General features: G+C 53.1%; 2 protein-coding genes across 3 annotated transcripts in view; one reads left to right on the top strand and one right to left on the bottom strand.

Annotated features, from left to right (window-relative positions):
* Positions 1-18: 18 nt before the first annotated feature.
* ARHGAP9 (Rho GTPase activating protein 9) lies at positions 19-13,177 on the bottom strand. Its single transcript, XM_062203372.1, has 18 exons — positions 12,976-13,177; positions 7,026-7,362; positions 6,520-6,743; positions 5,479-5,703; positions 5,211-5,324; positions 4,934-5,029; positions 4,635-4,696; positions 4,413-4,503; positions 4,143-4,238; positions 3,949-4,047; positions 3,566-3,707; positions 3,373-3,480; positions 2,961-3,059; positions 2,705-2,782; positions 2,503-2,556; positions 2,231-2,365; positions 1,806-1,911; positions 19-401 (listed from the first exon to the last, which is right to left on the bottom strand). The coding sequence occupies exons 2-18, from the start codon at positions 7,342-7,344 to the stop codon at positions 230-232; spliced, it is 2,220 nt and encodes a 739-aa protein (XP_062059356.1). The 5' UTR covers positions 7,345-7,362; positions 12,976-13,177; the 3' UTR covers positions 19-229.
* Positions 12,514-23,061, top strand: part of MARS1 (methionyl-tRNA synthetase 1) — a 19,088-nt gene continuing 8,540 nt past the window's right edge. Inside the window, exons 1-11 of one of the 2 annotated variants that reach the window (XM_062203370.1) lie at positions 12,514-12,656; positions 13,365-13,455; positions 13,619-13,697; positions 13,776-13,910; positions 14,900-14,975; positions 15,181-15,353; positions 15,483-15,589; positions 19,640-19,756; positions 19,896-20,099; positions 20,532-20,733; positions 22,350-22,424. In XM_062203370.1, the coding sequence (XP_062059354.1) occupies positions 12,548-12,656; positions 13,365-13,455; positions 13,619-13,697; positions 13,776-13,910; positions 14,900-14,975; positions 15,181-15,353; positions 15,483-15,589; positions 19,640-19,756; positions 19,896-20,099; positions 20,532-20,733; positions 22,350-22,424 (1,368 nt within the window). In that variant the 5' untranslated portion in view covers positions 12,514-12,547. The remainder of the gene's footprint in view (positions 12,657-13,364; positions 13,456-13,618; positions 13,698-13,775; positions 13,911-14,899; positions 14,976-15,180; positions 15,354-15,482; positions 15,590-19,639; positions 19,757-19,895; positions 20,100-20,531; positions 20,734-22,349; positions 22,425-23,061) is intronic. The other variant, XM_062203371.1, reaches the window with a different exon arrangement.

The following is a 23,061-nucleotide window of genomic DNA, read 5'->3' as shown; positions in this document are numbered from 1 at the left end:
GAGAGAGTGCCGCTCTGTGCTGCTTTACGTGTTATCTTGGGGAAGGTGGCACAGGGAACAAGAGGTGTGGCTGGCTCTCCCAGGCCCTGCCGCGCAGCTCCCTCACCCCTTCCCAGCCTCTCCTCTCACATAGTCATTCAGGAAACAGGATTCGAAGCGACGATCTCAGAACACCCTGCCACCACCACCAAAGGGTGACCAACGGACAGCTGCTCCCTTCCTTGCCTGGTCAGGGGAAGAGGCTGGCGAAGTCGGTGAGCATCAGCTGCACTACCTGCCCCGGATAGAGGGCGTGGACTGCTGGATCCGACGTCTCCTGCTCCGGCCGAAACAGGGTGGGTCCAAACACAATTCCCAGGTTGTGGGGGGTCATGCGGTTCTTATCTGAGTGTGCTATCACCCTGTGGACACAGGCCAAGGGAAGGGGATGTGAGGCAGCAGCTTGCCACTCAAGGCGATCCAAGCCTTAGGAGGGTTGGCCAAGCAAGACTTCACTCTGGGACCCCTCCACGTGGTGGCTGAAGGAACCACGGAGGGAGCCCCCCAAGAGGCCGTGAGGATGGACCAGGGGAGACACGTTCAGGATACAACCTGAGGGTCCAGCCTGGGGTCCGGCTGCTGCTTCCCAGCTTTAGGGACAGTCCCTACAGTCCTCCTTGCCTGCAATCTCACACGCTGTGATTCAAATGACCATCCCCTTTCTGCAGACGTGCCATCACTCCCACCCCAGCGGGAGACCGAGGCAGAGGGAAGGAAGAGGTGAGATTTCCCTTGCTTCTCTCACAGCATCCCTGGGCTTGTTGCCTCCTTCCCCCATTTGATGTTAACTTTCCAAAGGCTTCGACCCTGGTAATAGGAGGGGCCTTCAAAAACTGATGAAAAATCTGTTATTAACAAATATCTGTGCATTGAGTGGGGGCCTGGTGCTGTGGTGCAGCAAGTTAAGCTGCTACCTGCAGTGTTGGCGTCCCATATGGGTACCAGTTCATGTCCTGGCTTCTCCACTCCAATCCAACTCTCTGCTAGTTTTCTGAGAAAAAGTAGTAAAAGATGGCCCAAGTGCTTGGGCACTTACACCGACATGGGAGACCCGGATGAAGCTCCCAGCTCCTGGCTCTTGGCTTTGGCCTGGCCCAGCCCTGGTCATTGTGGCCATTTGCAGAGTGAACCAGTGAATAGAAGATCTCTGTCTGTCTGTCTGTCTCTCTTTCTCCACCTCTTTTTCTCTCTCTCAGTAACTTTGTCTTTCAAATAAATAAATATTAAAACAAAACCAAACCTGTGCATCAAAAAAAATTTTGTAACACATAAATATCATTTAATTTCTTTTTTCCATGAAAATTGTTTTCATTTATTTGAAAGGCAGAGAGACAGATGGAAGGACATGCAGAGAGTGCTCTTCCCTCTGCTGGTTCACTCTCCACATGTCTATAAAAGTTGGGGCTGGGCCAGGCCAAAGCCTGGAGCCTGAAACGCCATCCTTGTCTTCCATGTGGGCGGCAGGGCTCCAAGGACTTGCGCCATCATCTGCCGATATTCAGAGTATGCACTAGTGGGAAGCTGGAATGGAAGTAAAGCTGGGCCTAAAACCCAGGCTCTCTGATGAGGTGGACGTGGGTGTCCCAAGCGGCACCTTAACTGCGCCACATGCCTTCGCCTGATTCCCATGATTTTTTTTTAAGTGCCTACTATCTCCCCGACCTGTGCCTTACACTTCCCTACCTTCACCCCACCTGAACAGACTTCCTGCCGCACACCCCCCTCCACCCTGCCCAGCATAAACGAAGTTGTTCAGTCTCCCTGACCTGCATAAATGCTCCAGGAGGTACCGCAGAGTATCATGGTTGGGCTTCGGCATTGAGCCTATTAATTCTTGTATTTGAGAGAGGCGCTGCTCTGATTCGGAGAGTGCTAAACACACAGAGAGAGAGAGAGAGCAAAGACAGCATGGGAGTGAGGTTAGGGAAAGTGCTAGAACAGGGTGGGTCAATTCACCACTCTCCCTCACGCCTGGGAAAGGCATCATTCCTCTATCACAGCTTTCTTTTTCATGTAACCCTTCTGTAGCCTCAGGAGTCAATTCTGTCCTCTAAACATGCCACACAAACGACAACTGGAGGTGGCACCTGAGTCCAGAGTTATTCTCTGTGTCAGAATGGGACAGAGCGCGGAAGGGAACGTCCATGCTCGCCCCAATGAGGGTGTGACGCGCCAAGCTTCCAACTCTTACCAAGGGCAGCACGGAAATGGGGCAGCAGCGTGGGGGGCACCAGAGGCTGGGGCAACTCCCGGAGGAAGAGCTTGAGAGCTCCGGTGACCACATGGATGTCTTCCCACTCAGCACTGTCCAAATCCAGTCGCCCTTCTGGGAGGAGAGGGACCGGGAAAGCCGGCAAAGGTGGGGATGAGGACCCCACCCCCAGGAGCGGCACGTGGGGGAATCCGGGGAGCAGGGAAAATACAGGAGGCGGCGGGGGCGGGGGGGGGCTTCCAAGTAAGTACCTTGTCCTGGCTGTTCTGGGAACACGTACCTCCCGTCGGAGGTGACGGCCCGCTCTGCAACATGGGTGAGGAGAGATCAGAAGCTCAGACGTGGGGTTCCAGCCCGAAACCCTCCCAGTCCCGCCAGCCCCCTCAGCTGGAGCTGCACATGGCTCTGAGACGGGCCATTCTTAGCACCACCACCCGCCCCAAGCCTTCTCACCTCTGTCCACCAGGAAGCGGAGTTTCTGGACCACAGCCAAGTTCCCGCTCACCCGGTAGATGCCATCCACATCCAGACCTAGGAGAGGAGGCAGGGAGCAGACAGGGGCACCTGTGCTCAGGTGTGGGTGGGGCAGGGCCCCTGAGGATCTGAGCGGGGAGAGGGGAGGGCAGGAGGAAGACCAGGCAGGAGGAGGTGGAGAGCTGCAGGTCTTGGCCTGTGGAAGGGGAGCTACTGGGGCGTCTGGAGAAATGACCTCTTTTATCCACAGTAGCAATGCAGAGCCGCACAAAGCTGGGTACGGTGTCGCCTTCCCTCTGGCACAGTGACTCCAGCTGGCAGCCAAACACCTGGTCTGGGGAGGAACAGTAGGAGGTGGGACGCCAGGGCCAGCAGTCACTCCAGGAAGCCCTTCTCAGCCCTTCTCCCACGTGGGGCTGGCCTTCCTGCCGCTGTGCCAGGCCCAGGCAAGGAGGTTCAACTCCCCGGCCCCTAAACCCTCCCAAGTAGTGGGAAAAGTGATATTCTCAGGAAACTCTGAGCCAGCTCTGGGAAGGGCAGCAGTTCTGAGCCGCGCTGCCACGCTCCCATCCACGCAATGGGCTGATGCCTGCAAAATCAGGCAAGCACGAAGGAGCAGTTAGTCCAGCAGGCACAGCCCAGCTCACCTCGGAGCAGTCCCCGCTCCTGCAGGCTTTGCAAAGGCGGTCTCTTGGCTATGAGCCGCTTTAGCTTGTTGCGCACTCGGTTCTGCTCAGCGCCTTCAGGACACCGACCTGCGGCGGAGAGGCAGGCAGAGTAAGTGCCCACAGCAGCCTGGCCGCCCGCTCCAGGCCCCGCCCTGCCCGGCCCGCCTCCTACTGGAGCTCCGGCGGCCGCTGAGGCGCAGCAGCGGCTTGGACACGGGCTCCGACTCCTCTTCGTCGTCCTCCCCGGCGCTCAGCTCCCCCAGCTCCGCCGGGCCCGAGCCGGACAGACGCAGCTCCAGGGGATTCTCCCGATCCTAGACCCGGGCAGACGCGCGGGCAGAGTGGATCGTATAGGAAGTAGGAAGAGAGAGGAGAAATCTGCACCCCCTCGCTTGAGGCAAGGAGACCCTTAACCGGCTGCCGGGGCCCCGAGGCCCACCGCACCCTAGCCAGCGCTCTACGCCCTGCCCCCTTCCGTCCTGACTCCTGTTGTTCCTCCCTGACTCCCTGGGACCCAGCCTGGCCCTTCCCGCTCGCGTCCCCCACGCATCTCACCAGCCGCTCGATGACTGCGCGCAGCGCGCGGTGCCAGGCGCGCAGCTCGCTCTCCTGGTCCGACTGCAGCAAGAACTCGTGGCCAGGAACAGTGCGGATCTGAGGGGCGGGTGGGGAAAAGGCTAGGGTCGGCGGCGAGCAGCAAGACGCGGGGAGACAGGCGCGGCTGCGGGGACGCGCGGGAGGGCACTCACGTGCAGGACGTTGCGGCGGCTGGACAGGTGGCGGCCGTGCGCCAGGGCCGCCCCGCGCAGGTCCACACTGCTTTCGGGCCGGCTGCCCGCTGGCCCCTGGCAATCGGGATGGGGGAAACTGAAGCTCGGGCGCTGTTTCCCTTAACGCTTCGCTCTCACCTGATGGCTGTGAGGTGGGAGGCGTCCTCACTCCTTCAACTTGCTCCACACCGCGCGGGCGCCTCCACCCCGCGGAGCGGAAAGCAGCTGCGTCCCCTCCCGCACACTCACCCAGCCCGCGGAGGGCGCAGTCGGCGGTGGCTCTCGGTAGAACACTAGGCTGTTGCCCGCTAACACCACCCAAGACGGTCCCCAGTTCTTCCTGCGGGTCAGGGGCAGTGGCGGCAGTGCGAAGGTCAGACTACAAGTAGCCCGGCAGCGCGCTGTCCCTTCACCCCGCTGCACCCCGGAGCACCCAGCCCAGGCCCCTGCTCTCTTCCCGCCGCTCCTCACCTGAGCTTGCGTCCGCCCTGGGCAATCTTGGTCATGTTGAGTAGGCCTGATTTTTCCACCTCCTGGGAACGAGAGGGGAAAGAGCGGTGTCCCTCAGTCACCCTGTGCCCCCCACGGCGACCACGCCTCTCCCTGCAGGGTCTTTTTTCTCCTAGGATTGAGTTCCCTTAAAGTTAGGGCCGGGAGGGCTGGGTAAAATGAGGGTACTCGGAAAGAGGGAGATATTTTTGAGGAGCAAAATTTGGGGAGTAGGGCAGGGAGGTAAGACGTTGACATTGACAGGGAAACGGGAAACTCACGTGGGGGTCCTCCAGGAGCTGCGGCATAGGTCGAGGGGGCTGCGAGGCGGGAGGCTGCTGGAGCTGGGAGGTGCGCTGGCAGGGGCGGGGTGAACCCTGGGGAAGGGGATTGGAGAGCAGGTGGAGGAACTTTCCAGCTGAGGCCCCGGCTGGAGGGGAAGAGGGCTCCGGATGTGGGTGAGAGTAGGGGGTGTGGGGGGTTACAGAGGTCTTGCCCAGGAAAGTCATTAAAAGGCTGGCTTTTTGCCAGCCCATTGGGAAGCAGGAGGCATCTCACCTGTGGGTCAAGCAGTTCTGGGGTCCCTATGTCAGATCCCGTGCCCTTTGCCTCAGGTTGCAGGACCCCGTTTTCTCTATTCAGGGGCTCCGTCCCCTCCATGAAGCCAGGATTCTGGGTCAGGGGAGGGGGAGATATAGCTTCGTACACATCCGGGCGCCCTGTCAACCGGCTCCTGGCTCCCTCCCCACAATCTGCCTGTGAGAGGGTGCACAGTACTTTGTGGGCCCTGAAGGGACTTGGGGCGAGCAGGAAGGCAGGGTCTCACCGTCTCTGGCGGGCGCCGGCGGCGAGGGGGCTTCCAGGACTTGCAGCCGGTCTGCGAGTTTACGTAGAAGCAGCGTCCGGAGTCGGGGTCCAGGTGCTGCTCCCAGACATCCAGTCTCTGCAGCGGGGCACAAGCAGGGCCTGGCGGCGGGGACCGGGGACAGCGGCGGAGCGCCACCAGGTTACAGTACACAGGGGGCTCTGACATGAGGGGCTGGGGTCCTGCCTGCCAGGAGAGCGCGAAGAAGGGGGTGGTTATTTGGCCTCGCCCCTCCTCCGGTTCCCCCTCCTTACGCCCTCCTCTCCCCCCACCACCATTTTCTCACCACCAGCTCCCGGCTGGGGTGACCCAGGACTGGTGGAGAAGCCCCAGTCCCAGGCTGCTTTTTTAAAATTCTCTCCCTCACGGTCTTCTTTGCTTTTCTCCTCACTTCCTGTTGCCAACTTCCCTCCGCCCCCACCCCACCCCCACCCCAGGGCCGCAGGAAAGGGGAACAGACTGTTTGTGGGGGGGTGAGGGGAGCGCCCCACCCTCACATCCTGCAGGGTGAAAGAGGGCGAGAGCGGGAGAGGGATCAGAGATCCTAGCTGCGGGAGTGAGAGGGAGGAGGGGCTGTTTCCCTCCCACTGCTGAGAAAGTGGGAGGGGAGAGGCCGAGGCAGGCGGCTCCCTCTCCTAAGAGGACTTGCTGGTGCGGACAGACCCTGCCCTGGCCCGGGAGTCGGGAAGAAGGGGCTTCTTTCAGTGCTATTGGGCCAGGCTTCCTGTCCCCTCAGGGCCTTGGCTACTTGCTGCCCCTTCTCCGCTCCTGATTCGGCGGCTGCTTCCTCCTCCCACTCTCCATCCTGCTGAAAGCCGTTCACCTCAGGCACCTTCCCTCATCATCTCAGCCTCTTTTGTGGCACTTAACTGTACCAGGGCCATCTCACTAGTGTGTGTCCCTTGAGGGCAGGGCTGCCATCTGTCCTGTTGGCCACTGGGCACAGAACCGGGGCTAGCAGTGCCCGCCTTGCCGTGCTCCTTAAGAAGAGCGGTGACTCACCGTGCTGGCCTTGGCCGTGGTCAGCAAGTCTTCCTGGGAGAAAGATCTTCCACTGGATCCTTCCCGGAAGGGCTTCCCGGGCCTGGACCTCAAATTGGCAACACTGACACTTCTATACATTTTGGGGGGAAGGGGAGGAGGCTGCTCAGATGTCGCCTGGGCTGTGCTTGGGGATGCCTGGGACAGCTGCAATTCCTCCAGGGAGCCACTGAACAACTTAGGCCCTGGAAATAGAAGGACCAGGATAGTGGGGGGAGGGGGCAGGTGATCAGACGCACCATCTTGGCTGGGTCCCCCATCCTGGAAGTCAAGGAAAGCAGAGGGAGGCTGTGGAAAGTGACATGAGATTTGGCAGACTTGGGACCAGGAGAGGCAATGGGATGAGGACAGCATGATAGGGATCAGGGGAAATAAGAGAAGGGATCAGCGGGAGCTTGGGAGAGAGGGAGCCTCCCAGCAGCCAGGGTTGGGGGAAGGTGACAGGGGACAGCCTAGGGCTTACTCACCACCAGGAGTCCAGAGGGATTGGCTGGGGGTAGTGGTAGTTGGGCTCCTGGAAGGCATGGGTTCCTCTGTCACATAGGCAGCTGGCACAAAGACGGGTCTGGAAGTGGCGGGTGCTCCCAGGCGCCTGGCCAGCCACCAGTCCGAGTTGGTCTTTCGAAGTAGCAGGAACCTGTCCCCTTCAGCCAGAGACACCTGCCGGCCATCTGCCCCAGTGTAAGTAAAGGCATAGAGGGCACAGAGCTGGGACCTCTGGGAAGAGCTTCGGGGCCCCAGCCCTAGGCTGCCCCAGGTACTTGGCCACCACCGGCCAGACAGCATTGTGGCCAGTGCTGCCACCTGTGAGAAAAAGGAGGTGTTGGAGATCCAGAAGGGTGCAGGGCTGACTGCCTTTAGGTAGAGGGACATGGGGCTGTGAGCAGTGTCAGGAGGGCGAGGACGGCAGCCCGGGGTAAGAGGTGAGGGTAAAGCGGGGGGGTGTGGGAGAGGGGTCAGGGTAGGTTTTGGGGGCTGAGGACTCCTGTCTATGAGGAAGTATATAAGTGAGGTGTGGGAGGATGTGGTCAGCAGGGCTGTGTGGCCAGCACAGCAGGAAATCAGAGGACAAGGCCTAGCTTGGTAATGTTCCTCCAAGTACCTTGTGGGGCCCCTCAGAAGATCCAGGGGCAGGAGCACGGGTCCTGGGTGCAGGTGTGAGTCTTGCAGTGGCCACAGGAAGGAGAGGAAGAGACAGAGTCAGGGCTGAGAGGGAGCCACAGCAAGAGAGGCAGGACACGATGACGAAGAGGAGGTTTGCAAGCCTCGCATTCAATTTGCACAGGCATCACTGTTTCCGTTACCGAACACCTCAGACCTAAAGCTGCGTGCTTCCTGTGCACTCTCTGAGAGGCAGAGCCAAAGACACAGTAAGACCAAGTCAGAGAGAAAGAGAAAGTGGCTGGGAGAAACAGAGGTGTTGACGCACCTCCGTCTTCCCAGCCCAGGGCGTGTTTTGGGGAGCTGAGAAACCTTGCCCTCATTCTGTACACCTGCGTGGATACAGCCCTTGCAGTGTATGAGCTCCTTCATCCACGCTCTTATGGGGACTGGCTGAGTGCTCCCTGGATGCAAGGAGCCGTGTCAGGCCCTGCAGCTCAGCGAGGGGAATGAGCCCTCTTGGAGTGGAAGGCAGATGGACCTCACCTTAACTAAGGATACTAGACTTAGGGATTGTAACTGAATGAATACTGTAGTTGTACAAGATGCTATGACAGGTAGATGAGGGACTGATGTCAGCTTCTCCCTGGTGGAAGGTGGGAACTGATCACCCCTGGATTGCCGGCACTTTAATAGTTATTATTTATATTTATCTAAGAGAGAAAGAGAGGGGGAGTGCCCCCATTTGCTGGTTCACTCCCCCCAAAATCTGCAAGGGCCAGGTGTGGATCAGGTTGAAGCTGGGAGCTGGGAATTCAATCCAGGTGTCCCAGTGGGTGGAAGGGACCCATCCATCCACTTGAGGAGTAACCTGCTGCCTCCCAGCATGTACATTAGCAGGAAGCTGGAATGGGGAGGCAGGGCTTCAATCCAATAATCTAAAAAATATTTCCGCATTTGAGAAAAGGAGAGGGAGGAGACAGCATTTTAAAATCCACCCTTTCTGAGCATGTTTCTGTTCCCCTTCTCTGAGGTTCTCCACTGCACAGTGTTCGGGTCTGGTAGGGAGGATTCCTCCCCTGTGATAGCACAGGGCCAGTTCTCCTCCGGGACACGTGACCTGAGGGCTGGGTGGCCAGCGCCAGGTTTCTGCCTCAGATCTTTCTTCGTTTGTTCTACTGCCAACATATGTCAACGTTTCCTCTCAACCCTCTTTCCCACTTCCAGAGAAATGACTAACTTGGTCCATTCTTCACTCGGCTGGTGTTTGTTAAGAGCTTCGGTCCCATCCTCTTCTGCCTTCTCCAAAGCTATTGCTTCTACACTTTAGCTTCTCTTTATTGTCTCCTTTCCATTAACCTTTGCTATTTGAAAGGAAAAGAGGCTGAGAGAGACAGATCTCCCTAAATGTCCACAATAGCGAGGACTGGGCCAGGTTGAAGCCAGGAGGCAGGAACTCGATCCAGGAGTTTTGTGTGGATGGCAGGGATCCAAGAAGCTTCAACGGAAAGCAGAGCCAGGGCACAACCTAGGCACCCTGATAGGGGATGTGGGTGTCCCAAGTAGTGATTTGCAGCTGCACCAAAAGCCTGCCCCTACTTTTTCTTCTTAATTATTCATTTGAAAGGCAGGGAGACAAAGAGAGAGACAGAACTGATACGCTGCCCAAATTACAATAGCTGGAGCTGGGCCATGCCGAAGCGAGGAGCCCAGAACTCAATCTTGGCCTCCCACAGGGGTGGCAGGGACCCAAATACTTGAGCCATCACCTTCTGCCTCCCAGAATGTACATTAGCAAGAAGCTAAATCGGAAGTGGAGCTGGGACTTGAACCAGACACTGTGATAAGCATGTAGGGTCCCAACAGGGTCTACACTGCTGAGACGAAAGCTCAGCCAAACACTCATCCATGCAGTAAGTGTTCAACACTGGGCAGACAGTGCTGAAAACCTTAGCAATTATCTCATGAGTGAGGCAAAATCTGGGTGCAAGGACCACTCTTCCACCTTCATCCCTCTAATTATTGCAGGGAAAAGGAGTATAAATAGTTGTGAGTTGCTGCTCCTGAGGTAGAGAAAAGGAATCTCAGAAGGGAAAACCCACAGGTGGCTTTCAAATACATAGAGGCAGCCACTCTGCTTCCAAAGATAAGGGCGAGATTGTGATTGAAGCTTGCAGTCAAAGGGTCTTAATGAGGAGTGGATTCTCTTTTCCCTGAGTGAGTTAAACAGAAATATGGGTGAGTGACTTAATTTCTTCATATGCAAGAATTTATATATATAAATAATATTTATGGCTTTTAAAAAAAGATTTATTTTGTTTGAAAGGCAAAGTTACAGAGAGAGACAGAGAGAGAGAGAGAGAGGTCTTTTATCCACTGGTTCACTCCCCAAATGGCTGCAATGGCAGGCTTAGCTGATCCAAAGCCAGGAGCCAGGAGCTTTATCCAGGACTCTCATGTGGGTGCAGAGGCCCAAGAACTTGGGCCATCTTCTACTGCTTTCCCAAGTCATAGCAGAGAGCTGGATCAGAAGTGGAGTAGCCAGAACTGGAACCGGCACCCATATAGGATGCTGGCAACGCAGGCAGCAACTTTACCCCCTACACCACAGAGCTGGGCCCCTACTTTTTTTTTTTTTTTTTTAAATCCCAGTAGCTCTACCTCTTTAGATGGATGGTAACCTCCTAACTTGTTTTCTTATAGTTTAGCTTCTCTCCAGTCCATGCCTGGCACGACAGCCAGGTGATCTTTCTAAACACAATACATCTTGCACTCCTCTGACTTATACTTTTTAAAGGTTCCTCATTGTCCTCAGAATAAGATCCAAGTTCTACAGTATGACTGACAGAGATGCTCCCCTTCTAGCTTAGGCCTTTCACGCTCCCCACCACAAACTCCACGCTACAGCCTTACACGATCCCTCACGCTCCTGAGGTGCGTGGAGATCCCTGATCCTTTGCACACATTGTCTACTCTGCCTGAACCATTTCTCCTCTCCATTCATTCCAATTTCCACCTCACCTACTCATCAGATCTCAGCTGAAAGGTCTGACCCCCTTTCATCACACTTTAAAGGGCATTCTTTTCTGACTTCCCGGAAGTCTGTGTGTGCTGCTAAGGTAGTACCCCATATCATTTTTTTCTTAAGAACTATTTATTTGTCTGAAAGAGTTTCGGGGGTGGGGAGATCTTCCACTTGCTGGTTCACTATCAGATAGCCACAACGGCTGGGGCTGTACCAGGAGCCAGACTTCTTCCGGGTCTCCCATGTGGGTGGCAGGGGCCCAAGGAGTTGGGCCATCTTTGGCTGCTTTTCCTAGGCTATTAGCAGAGAGTTGGATCAGAAGTGGAGCAGCCGGGACATGAACCAGTGCCCATATGGGATGCCGGTGCCGCAGGCAGAAGCTTAACCTACTATGCCACAGCTCCGGCCCCTCCATTTTAAAAAAAGATTTATTTGGGGCTCATGCTGTGGCTAGTAGGTTAAGCATCTGCCTGCAGTGCCGGCATCCCATATGGGTGGCGTTTCATGTCCCAGCTGCTCCTCTTCTGATCCAGCTCTCTGTTAACGGCCTAGGAAAAGCAGTAGAAGATGGCCCAACTCCTTGGGCCCCTATACCAGTAATGGGAGACCCAGGAGAAGCTCCAGGCTCCCAGCTTTGGATCGGCCCAGCACCGACTGTTGCGGCCATGTTGAGAGTGAACCAGCGGATGGAAGACCCCTCTCTCTGTCTCTACCTCTTTCTCTAACTCTGTATTTCAAATAAATAAAAAATCTTCATTAAAATTTTAATTAAAAGGTATTTTCCACTGAAAGAAAAATACTCAGAACTTTCGTAGAGGTTTTTGCAAATTAAATGAATTAATATATGTAAAGTGCTTAGAACAATCCCAGCTCATAATACTATTAGGTATTAATTCTTAAAGGGATACAAAGATGAATAAGGGTCCTTTCTCAATTTCTGTGTTTCCTGGCATAACATACTTGTTGCCAAACACTTAGCCTTCTAACCTTGCCTCCATTGGACATTTTCCCTTCAGATTTCTCTCTTCCCTTCGATGAGATTGTCTAGCTGTAACAGTGTAGACCTACAGATTGCTGATAAATCAGTATTTTAACTAGCCACATTCTTCTTTGTTGCTGGGATACCCACACTAACCTCCAGTTTGTTGCTAAAGTAAGATCATAATAACTCTTCTGAAACTCTGGGGGCGGGCATCAGACCTAGTGGTAAAGTCTCCGGATGCCGCACCACTGCCTAGGCTGGAGTCCCAGCTCAGCTTCCTACGACTGCGCACCCTGGGGACTGCTGGTGGTGTCTCAAGTAGTTGGGTCTCTCACTCACGAGGGAGACCTGGACGCAGTCCCTGGCTCCTGGCTTCAGCCTGACCCAGCCGCAGCTGTTGCAGGAATCTGGAGAGTGAATCAGCGGATGGGCGATCTCTCCTCCGCTCCCGCCCCCCTGCCCTTTTCTCTCTACCTCTCAAATAAAATAAAATATTCAGATCCCTAAAAACGAGAGCTGGCCATTACGAGTAGCTGCTATTATGACTTGGCCACTTCATCCTCCACATCGACAGGACGAGAACCGGCCACGGTTTCTGTCACAGCCCCGAGGACCAGAGGATACACTCGCAGAGCCCCCTCCGCGCCCGAGCCCGGCACCAAGAGCGCGCCGCTCTAGTACCGCGTGTGCAGTCTCTCCGTCTCTATGGTCGCTTCCTGTGCGCCAGTGTTGCATGATGGGAGAAATAGTCTACTTTCCGGGAGCGCGGCGAGAGCCTCGGCCTAATACAGAACTGCATTTCCCGGCGGGCTTCGCGGCGGCCGCTCAACTTAAAGGCGGGAGGCCGGTTCCGGTTGCATCAGCGTGGGGTGCACGGCGAAATGAGGTTGTTCGTGAGTCCGGGCTCGCCTGGAAGCCTGCCGGTGCTGGCAGCGGCCGGGAAGGCCCGGGGCCGAGCAGAGCTGCTCATCAGCACCGTAGGCCCCGAAGGTACTGGTGCTGGTACTGGGGGTGGTGGTGAATGAGGGGGGCGGGACCGGAACACGTCTGACACCCTGCAGAAGTCGTCCCCAAACCTCCGGTCCCCCCCACCCCACCCCGGTTCTGTTCCCTTGATCTCAGCGCACCCTTCATTTCTAGCCTGTCCATTTTTGTCTTCCAAACCCCGCCTTACTCCCCAAAAGCCGGTCTCCCCTTCCCAACCCTTCCCCCGTGTCTATGAAACCATCCCACTTCTCAGACACCCTTCGCCATTCTTAAAAGATGCCTCCCTCCCGCCGAAAGCACCCGCACACTTCTTTCTGTTTACCTTTTCTCTCTCCAGGCCAGTGTCTGGGTGGCTTTTGAACGATTCTCTTGTCAATCCTCCAATTTCTTTCTACCAGCGTGATTTCCGTTCATGCTTCCCATATCCTAGTTTCTTTTAGTTGTTCCCGTTCTGGGCTGCAGCACTGCCCCAACGCCACCAGCTCCTCTCTGCAATCCCCATCTGTTGTTGCCAGCTGCCAGTGTTGGCCGAACACCTGCTGGTCTCTCCAGCTCATTCTAGACCCGCCCCCTTTCGGTGGTCCTATCCTGGAACCTCCACGTTGAGACTGCCCATCTCCCTTCCCTGAACAATGCAGGATTGTTCAAGTTGATAACATTTTTTTTTTTTTTCCTGTCCTGTTTTTCACCCATTTTCCTTTCCTGCATCAGAGTGTGTGGTCCCGTTCCTGGCCCAGCCTAAGGTCCCTGCCTTGCAACTGGATGGTGGCAACTACCTCTTCTCCACTAGTGCAATCTGCCGGTCAGTATTGGTCCTGTGGTGTGGGGAGATGGATGAACCAAAGCAGGCCTCGCTGTCTTTTTTGTGGCCTTATTTGCAATCGTCATTTCACTGAGGCGTGAGAAATGGGCTAGACAGACGGGGCTCCTCTAATTGTGTCTTTGGTTGCTGTCTCCCTGGGCAGATACTTCTTTCTGTTGTCTGGCTGGGAGCAAGATGACCTCACCAACCAGTGGCTGGAATGGGAAGCCACAGAGCTGCAGGTGGGGCTGAAGCATGGGGGATGGCAGGCAGGTCCTTGCTCGGCATGGCCGTCCTGACCCATGTCCCCTGCGTTTTAGCCAGTTTTGTCTGCTGCCCTGTACTATTTAGTGGTCCAAGGCAAGAAGGGGGAAGATGTTCTTGGCCCAGTCCGGAGAGCCCTGACTCATATTGACCAGAGCTTAAGTCGGCAGAACAGTCCTTTCCTGGCTGGGGTGAGTTGACTTGGAGATGGGGATTGCAAATGCTGCAGATGGAGATGATTAATGATTATTTAGAATGTTCAGTCCGCAGCACCGAGGCTGGCATTGTGCTGCAGTGGCTCAGGCTGCCCCTTGTGACGTATAGCACTCCATTTCCAAGTCTGGTTTGAGTGGCTGCTCTGCTTCTGATCCAGCTCCTTGCTAATGTGCCTGGGAAGGCAGTGGAAGATGGCCCAACCTGTACCCACGTGAGAGACCAGGATGGGGTTCTGGCTCTTGGGTTTGGCCTGGCCCAGCCCTGGCTGTTCCAGCCATTTAGAAGATGGATGGAAGATATCTCTCTGTTGATCTTCCTTTGAAATAGATAAAATAAATCTTCAAAACAAAACAAAAACAAAGCCTTAGCGCTGCCACTTACTAGCCGTATAACATTTTTTATTTAAATTTTTATTTATTTGAAAGGCAGAATTACATAGAGAGGGAGGACAGAGAAAACAAGAAAAATCTTTCATCTGTTGGTTTACTCCCAAATGGCCGCAATGGCCCAGGCTGTGCCAGGCCAAAGCCAGGAGCCCAGGCTTCTTCCAGGTCTCCCATGTAGGTGCAGGGACCCAAGTACTTGGGCCATCTTTCACTGCTTTCCCAGGCACATTAGCAGGGAGCTGAACTTGAAATGGAGCAGCCAGGTTTCAAACCAGTCCCCATAGGAGATTTTTGCATCCCAGGTGGCAGCTTACCTTGCTAAGCTACAACACCAGCTCTAGCAGTGTAACATTAACAAACCACTTCAACTTTCTAATTCTTAATTTTTTTCACACATGGGATGGGGGTACTAGTAATATCTCATTGAGTTATTGTGAGGATTGAGCTAGATAATATAAAATGCTTAACAGAGTCTTTGACATGTAGTAAGTACTCAGTAAAGGTTAGAAAGTATTATTAATATTGAGGAAAAAAAGCTGAGCTTCTCACCTGTTCACCTTTTTCTTTCTCTAACAAAGGAGACAGAATCTCTAGCTGACATTGTTTTGTGGGGAGCACTGTACCCCTTGCTCCAAGACCCAGCCTACCTCCCAGGTGAGACCTGCAGCTCCGGGAGCTTGGTGTAGGGGTTGTAGAATGAGCGGTAGAATATTGGTCGCCTGACAAGGCAGCTTTACAGGGGACGGCTGAGGGAACTGGGAGAATGGCTGGAGAAATCTCACAGAGCAGGGAAGAGGTCCCTGCCTGCCCAGTCCAGCTCCTCACGCCTGCTGATTCCCTCTTCCTCCCTTGCCCACAGATGAGCTGGGAGCCTTGCGCAGCTGGTTCCAGACACTGAGCACCCAGGAGCCTTGTCAGCAAGCTGCAGAAACTGTGCTGAAACAGCAGGGGATCTTGGCTCTTCGGCCCTACCTCCAAAAGCAGCCTCAGCCCAGCCCACCTGAGGACAGGGCTGTCAGCAATGAGCCTGAGGTTTGGGACAGAGCCCTGGGGAGGTTGGGAGGTGGCCCCTAACCTTTTCAGTTATTGGAGAGTGAAGATAGAGTTTCTGTGTCCTGTGGGCCCCCTCATCTGGTGAGGGATTCTGTCTGTTCTTCCTAGGAGGAGGAGCTGGCTACCCTGTCTGAGGAAGAGATTGCTGTGGCTGTCACTGCCTGGGAGAAGGGCCTGGAGAGCTTGCCCCCGCGTCGGCCCCAGCAGAATCCAGTGTGAGTGGGTACAGATGAGTGCACTTAGAAATGTTAATAGACAGGAACAAAACAGACAGGCCCTCTGACTTCATGGAACTTTGAGTCTAGTGGGTAGGTATTTAAAAAACAATCAGACATGTCTAGTTGCAAATTTTAGTAAGTTATGATGGTAAAGGACAGGATGCAATGAGAGAAAACATCGGGAGACTTAGAGGCTTTTTTTTTTTTTTTTTTAATTATTTATTGAAAGAGTTACAGAGGGAGAGAAGGAGAGGCAGAGAGAGAGACCCAGATGGGCACAACAGCCAGAGCTGTGCCAATCCAAAGCCAGGAGCCAGGAGCTTCTTCTGGTCCTCCCACACAGGTGCAGGGACCCAAGGACTTGAGCCATCTTCTACTGCTTTCCCAGGCCATAGCAGAGATCTGGATTGGTAGAAGAGCAGCCAGGATTCGATGGTGGTAGTTTTACTTGCTATGCCACAGCGCTGGCCCTGAGGCTTCTTTTAAAAAGTGAAGACTTAAAAGATGAGTAGGTGGCAGTTAAGCAAGGGTATGGATGGGGAAAGGGTGATTCAGATAGAGAAACCCTAAGGTGAAAGGCCCAAGGGAAGAGAGTTTGTGTTTTTAAGGAGCTGATCAGATCAGTGACTGGAGGCTGCCTGGTCTAGAGGCAGATGGGCCAGGGTGAACTTTTAGGGGGAAGCGGGGCTGAGAGGGTGCCCGCGCCCACCTGTGTGTCCTTGTGCACACTGCCTCTCCTCCCCGGAACGCTGGTGTGCAGCTCTGCCAGCCCGGAGCTCTGCCCTGTCCTTCTCAATGCAGCGTGAGACCTCTCATGGTTGTCACTGCCTCATCGCTTGTTTGTTTCCTCAGTAATCTCTAAGCTTATTGAGGAGCAGGCCTGTTTCTTTCCTTTTGTGGGGCCCAGGTGCTTGTGTGCAGGGTCAAGCGTTTAGTAGATATTGATAAAATTTGAGTGAACGAATGAATGAATGGAAGTCCATCATGTATTCATTTGCTCATTTTGAGTAGTTTTTGAGTATTGTGAATTCATTTTAGAATTAAGCACTTTGGACTTGTAGTGAATGAAAGATAGACTTTTGCAGGTGTTCATACAGGCAAATATGTTTAAAAATATAAGTGGAGGGTGAGACAATGGATTTTTTTTTTTTTTTGACAGGCAGAGTGGATAGTGGGAGAGAGAGAGAGACAGAGAGAAAGGTCTTCCTTTTTGCCATTGGTTCACCCTCCAATGGCCGCTGTGGCCGGCGCATTGCGCTGATCCGAAGCCAGGAGCCAGGTGCTTCTCCTGGTCTCCCATGCGGGTGCAGGGCCCAAGCACTTGGGCCATCCTCCACTGCCTTCCTGGGCCATAGCAGAGAGCTGGCCTGGAAGAGGGGCAACCGGGATAGAATCCGGCGCCCCGACCGGGACTAGAACCCGATGTGCTGGCGCCGCAAGGCGGAGGATTAGCCTGTTAAGCCATGGCGTCGGCCCGAGACAATGGATATTGAAGACCCTCTAGGCAAATTAAGTGGTCTTACTTATTTTCATCTCAGGCTGGAGTGTGTGCTTGCCTTCCGTGGAACCTTTTTCCCACTTTGTAGTGCTCCGTTGCTCTGATCCCAGCAAACAGTTATATGAGCACAGTGAGCCTCCCTTGTCCATGCTCTTGCTTTGTGTGTTTCAGTTACCTGTGGTCAACCACAGTCTGAAGACTATTAAATGGAAAATTCTATCCAATTCACGAGTTTCTTTTTTTTTTTTTTTTTTTTTTTATTTAAGGTATACAAATTTTATGTATTTCACATGTACAGATTTAGGAACACAGTGATACTCTTCACCCTAGTGTCCCTCCCACCCACCACGAGTTTTAAGTATCTTTTTTCACAGTACATTTTTATAATTTTTAAAAAAGATTTATTTATTTATTTGAAAGTCAGAGTTACACAGAGAAAGGAGAGGCAGAGAGGTCTTCCATCCGATGGTTCACTCCAATTACTTAAGCCATCACCACTGTTTTTTAGTACCTTCATACTCTGTTTATTGCTATCTATACACACCTATGCTTAAGCTTGCTTTATAAACCAGGTACAGCAAGACATTAACAGTAACTGTTAATAAAATAGAAAAATTACAGGAAGCAGTGGTGATGGCTTAAGTAATTGGGTTCCTGTCACCCACATAGGAGCCCTGGCTCCCAGCTTTGTCCTAGTGTTGAACATCATAGGCATTTGGGGAGCAAATTGGTGGATGGGATCTCTCTGTCTCTGCCTTTCAAATAAGATTATTTTGGTACAGGAAAATTTGAAATTCATGCATAGTTTTTTTTTAAGATTTATTTATTTATTAGAAAGTCAGAGTTACACAGAGATAGGAGAGGCAGAGAAAGAGAGAGAGGGGTCTTTCATCTGATGGTTGACTCCCCAATTGGCCGCAATGGCTGGAGCTGCGCTGATCCAAAGGCAGGAGCCAGGAGCTTCTTCAGGGTCTCCCACGTTGATGCAGGGGCCCAAGGACTTGAGGCCATCTTCTACTACTTTCCCAGGCCATAGCAGAGAGCTGGATGGGAAGTGCAGTATCTGGGTCTCGAACTGGCGACCATATGGGATGCTGTTGCTTCAGGCCAGGGTGTTAATCCACTGTGCACAGCGCCGGCTCCCCATAGTTTTTTTATTATATGAATTTTCTGTAAACATTTTGAAGTTTCTTTATATACATGGACTGCTTCAAAAAAATTTTTTTTGCACCAAAATAACTTACCTTTCAATTCTATTTTCCATGAACTTTTTGAGGTACTCTGGTGTATGCATAGGTTCAGTAGGATCTGCAGGTTTAGGCAGCCACAGGAGGGGTCTTACAATGTGTCCCCCGCAGATAATGGGGGGTTACTGTACAACAGAATGTTCCCCGCTGCGGGCAGAACCCAGGGCCTGCTCACCTATATGTGTGCTGCAGTGGTAAGCACACTCGTGCGAGAGGTAATGGGGAACTGAACAGGAGCCATGTGTGAGAAAGGCAGAAGTGGTTAGGGGCTCGGGGTACGAGAAAGATTGGGTGGGAGGCTGATTGTCAGTGAAAGGTTTTCCTGAAGCAGCAGATTTCTCAGTTGGATTTCAGAGAAAATTGTGGTCTTCAATTATGGGTAGAAAGGACAGTGCACCCAGGGAAAGCTGTTGTGAGATCAGCTGTCGTATGTGTTAGGAACTAGACAGGCCATCTGCCTGGGACTGGCAGCAGCTTGGAAGAGGCGAGGTTAATGTGAAGGCATTGGGAGGCAGTGGTAACAGGGTGAGAGAGTAGCTGGGAAGATGACAGGCATTTGGGTGAGGTGTCAGTGCTACGGAGGGAGGGGGCTGGCAGGGTGTGTGCAGCTGAGCTGTCCAGGGCGATATAGCATGAGGAAGGAGTGCTGAACTGAGTGCCTTGAGATGTTTAGATAGATTGAGAAGCTGACTAGGAATGATCCTGAAAACGTGGGGAGGGAAGGGGCTCCATGGAGGCAATAGCTGGTGCCTGTTGGTTTGCGTTATTGGCAACGAGGAAATAGATGGAGGTTAGGGAGGAGGAGTCAAGGGGCCTGAATGGGCTTGGTGAGACTTGTACGGGGTGATGAGCTGCAAGAATTTCATAGGGACTGGAGGCAAGGTTGCATAGCACCTGGGAAGCAGGGGAGAGGTCAGCGTTGGGCAGTGTTCCTAGGAATAGTGAGAGACAGATGATTGGACAGTCTAGGGAGACTTGTCAATACTTGGGAAGTTTGAATGAATGAGAAAAGAACCAGTTGTTAGTGAAAGACGTGGAAACCAGTGGTGGGGCGAGTCTCCTAGATAGCAGCACGTGAGGCTTGCTCGTGTGATCAGGGCCCTGTGCTTGCAGCTCTCGGGGCTCTGCATTCTGTGGTCGTGGGGGACCTTGTGGTCCCGTGGGCTCTTGTGAGGAAAGACTTCAGATGTACTCGCGCGAGAGCCTGTGACTGGGACGTCTGTGTCTGTGTGTTCTGTGTACTTTGGGTCTCTTGACCCTTGCATCTCCTCCATGGATTTTCCCTTCCTCCTTCCATGCCAGGCTGCCTGTGGCTGGGGAAAGGAACGTGCTCATCACCAGTGCCCTCCCTTACGTCAACAATGTCCCCCACCTTGGAAACATCATCGGTTGCGTCCTCAGTGCGGATGTCTTTGCCAGGTGGAGCCAGTTGCCAGGGGGTGGGGAGGGACCTCCTGCGGGGGGCGTGGGCCTCCGGGATGCCTGGTGGATGGGGACTGAGGAGAACCTTGGCACAAGGGACCAGCTGACTCAGGGCCCTCTGATTGCCATTTACCAGGTACTCTCGCCTACGCCAGTGGAACACCCTCTATCTGTGTGGGACAGATGAGTATGGTACAGCCACAGAGACCAAGGCTATGGAGGAGGGCCTGACCCCCCAGGAGATCTGTGACAAGTACCACATCATCCATGCTGACATCTACCGATGGTTTAATATCTCATTTGATATTTTTGGTCGCACCACCACTCCACAACAGACCAAGTAGGTGTCTTCTAACGAAGCAGAGATGGAGGTTGAAGGCTGGGGCTGGGGACAGTGACAATCGCTTGGAGATGGAAGGAACTGGGTGGCTATCTGGGCATTTTGCTTAAACATAGGATCTGAATAGAGCCCTGAAATTTATTCCGTGTGCTGGTGTTCAGGTATTGGTGAGGGGATTCATTGTGTGCAGGAGCCTGACCAAGGCCTGGGGTAGCCAAGAATAAGCCTTAAACTTGAGGGGCGAGATTGTGTGTTTGCTCGGGGAATATGCATGAGGGCGCTGGACTCAGCCAGTAAACTCTAAAGAGTGGCCTTGGGCTTGCTGGGCCATCTGCATGATTTCTCTGGGTTTGGGTCCCTGGTTGGAGTGGCAGGAAGAGGGGTGCACCACTCCTCTGGCTCTCTCTCCTTGTCCTTTGCTTACCTTGCCAGGATCACCCAGGACATCTTCCAGCGGTTGCTGTCTCGAGGTTTTGTGCTGCAAGATACTGTGGAGCAACTGCGGTGTGAGCACTGTGCCCGCTTCCTGGCTGACCGCTTTGTGGAGGGGGTGTGTCCCTTCTGTGGTTATGAGGAGGCCCGCGGGGACCAGTGTGACAAGTGTGGCAAGCTCATCAATGCCATCGAGCTCAAGGTGAGAGCAGAGTCTCCAGGGAGCCTGGAAGGCCACAGTGCATATTTTTAAGGCCCAGTTTTGTCCCAGTGAGGATTTTTATTTTAACATTTAAGACCTTTTACCAGTAGCCCTTTCTGACCCATTTCAGCAATTCGTCATTTCAAGTGAAACTTTTTGAAAAATGCATATTGAGCACTCACTGTGTGCTTAGTGCTCTGCCAGGAAGTAGACACGTGTATACTCACTCAACTTCTGCTGCTCCTTCAGGCTAACTGTGTTAGGCTTGTGTGGCTCTTTCTCTTCTCCATGAATACCTTCTGTCTTCAAGTCTGCATTTGCTCACTGGCTATCTTACTTATTCACTCATTTATTTGACAGACATTTTTTGAGTCCTTATCCTAGGCCAGTTCTAGGTGTTGGGGATCAGGCAGTGAATAAGGTGGACTCTTACCTGCTACAGGGAGGAGACCAACACCACTCAAGCAAATAATCACAGTCATCTCCCAGTGTCTGGATGGGGATTGGTTCTAGGACTCCCTGTGGATGCCGGAATTAACTGATACTCAAGTTCCTTTTATAAAGTGATGTAGTATTTACATGTAACTTATGTACATTCTCCTGGATACTTTGAATTTTCTCTAGATACTTACGTATACTTATTTGCACTTACAGTGCAAATGTCATAAGTGGTTGTTACAATGATGAACGGCAAGCTGCTGGGTGGAACATAGATGGGAGGGAGGCAGGCGGAAGTGGGGAGGAGGGTTTGGAGGCCAGCATCCAGAAACGGGCTGCTGGTGTCTTGGTCTAGCAGAAGTGGAAAAAAAATAGGAGGATTTGAGATGCATGTTCTAGGTAGGACTCTAAAGAGCTGGATGGCCTGGAATTTGGGGTGGTAAAGAGAAAGATAAGTTTGTGACTGGAGTGCTTGGGTTGATGGGAGTACCATCTACGCGTGTGAGTGAGGGGAACAGGTTTTCAGGTAGAATGCAATGACAATGTCAGGTTTGTTATGCCAGGATGCTTATTGGATATCCAAGTAGAGCCGCTAGGTAGGCAGTTGGATGTAGACATGTGGAGTTCAGGAGGGATCATGAGAGAGGATCTCAGGTGGAAACCCACTGGGAAGTTTTCTCTCGTTAGCTCCACCTGTTTACTCCATAGGCCTTCCTCCTTCAGAGTTTATGTTCACTTTACCACTCAGGTAAAGTGACCTCTTGCTTTGTAAAGCTGTGCCCTGGTTTCCTAGGCAAGCCCTCTGTCCCTAATCTGATTGTAACCTCCTCAAGGAGAGGGGACGGGTGTCTTCTCTTTGGTTGTCCTTCTTCCCCTCACCCAGCTCGGGACAGTGCAGTGCTGTGTGCCTGGCCTGTGCTCAGGGAGTGCTTTTTCCTCCTCTGGAGTGGTAGCAGTGTGATGGGAAACCGGGAGGAACCAGTGTTAGCACTGCAGCCTTGAGTCTCCAAGCTGAGAGAGGGCCAGATGACCGGGGAGCGTGAAACTAAACCAGACATCAGCCTGAGGGGCTCCTCCCTCTGTGTCCCTGTGATTGCCCAGACAGCTCCCTTTGACCTGCAGTCCTGACCTTGACCTTGGCCCGCCTGTCACCCCTTCTCTGAATTCTCCTTACACAGAAGCCGCAGTGTAAAGTGTGCCGGTCGAGCCCTGTGGTGAAGTCCTCCCAGCACCTGTTCCTGGACCTCCCTAAGGTGGGTAAGCCTTCAGTCCCCTGTCTCGGCCACAAATACTGCTGGCCAATTGAATGTTTTCAGTTTCTATGGAAAGTTGCCTGCTGTTATAAAGAGATGAAACAGATGCAAGGGCACAAAGGGAAAGCCCAGGCCCACCGCTGCTCGTTCCCCTCTGCGTCTATTCTGAAATACACACAAATATTGTTTTGTGTAACACCAATTATATCAGGGCTTTCACACTCCTTTGCGACCAGCTTGCTTATGCTTTGTGCTACATCTTCACCAGTCTTGCATATTAGGAGGTTTGTGTCTTTTTTTCTGTTCTAAAATTTATTTGGAAATGATTTTAACCTCACAAAGGTACAAAAATAAACTTGCTAGAACAAAGAACACCATGTTCTTTACCCAACAGAAACTCAATGTGCCAGGTACCTCGATTCAGTTAAGACTTTGCTTCATTTGCTTTAGCATATTTTTTCTCACTCTTCCCCATAGATACCACATAGTTCTTCTTCTTCTTCTTCTTCTTTTTTTTTTTTGAAAAGCAGAATGACAGACTGCCCATTTGCTGGTTCACTCCTGGTCAAAGCCAGGAGCCTGGAACTCCATCTGGGTCTCCCACATGGATGGGCGGGTCCCAAGTAATTGGGCCATC

This window comes from Lepus europaeus, chromosome 10 (genome assembly GCF_033115175.1).
Source record: "Lepus europaeus isolate LE1 chromosome 10, mLepTim1.pri, whole genome shotgun sequence".
Lineage (NCBI taxonomy): Eukaryota > Metazoa > Chordata > Mammalia > Lagomorpha > Leporidae > Lepus > Lepus europaeus.
Note: the sequence above shows the minus strand (reverse complement) of the source record. Positions and strands in the feature narration are given on the sequence as shown.

Bases quoted from the DNA above. Each gene is read 5' to 3' on its own strand.
- ARHGAP9 (XM_062203372.1), bottom strand. From the start codon at position 7,344: ATGCTGTCTGGCCGGTGGTGGCCAAGTACCTGGGGCAGCCTAGGGCTG. The intron at 3,708-3,948 runs GTGAGATGCGTG...GCCCGGGTCTAG, and splicing joins GCGCAGTCATCGAGCGGCTG to GATCGGGAGAATCCCCTGGA. The intron at 3,481-3,565 runs GTAGGAGGCGGG...TCTCCGCCGCAG, and splicing joins CAGCGGCCGCCGGAGCTCCA to GTCGGTGTCCTGAAGGCGCT.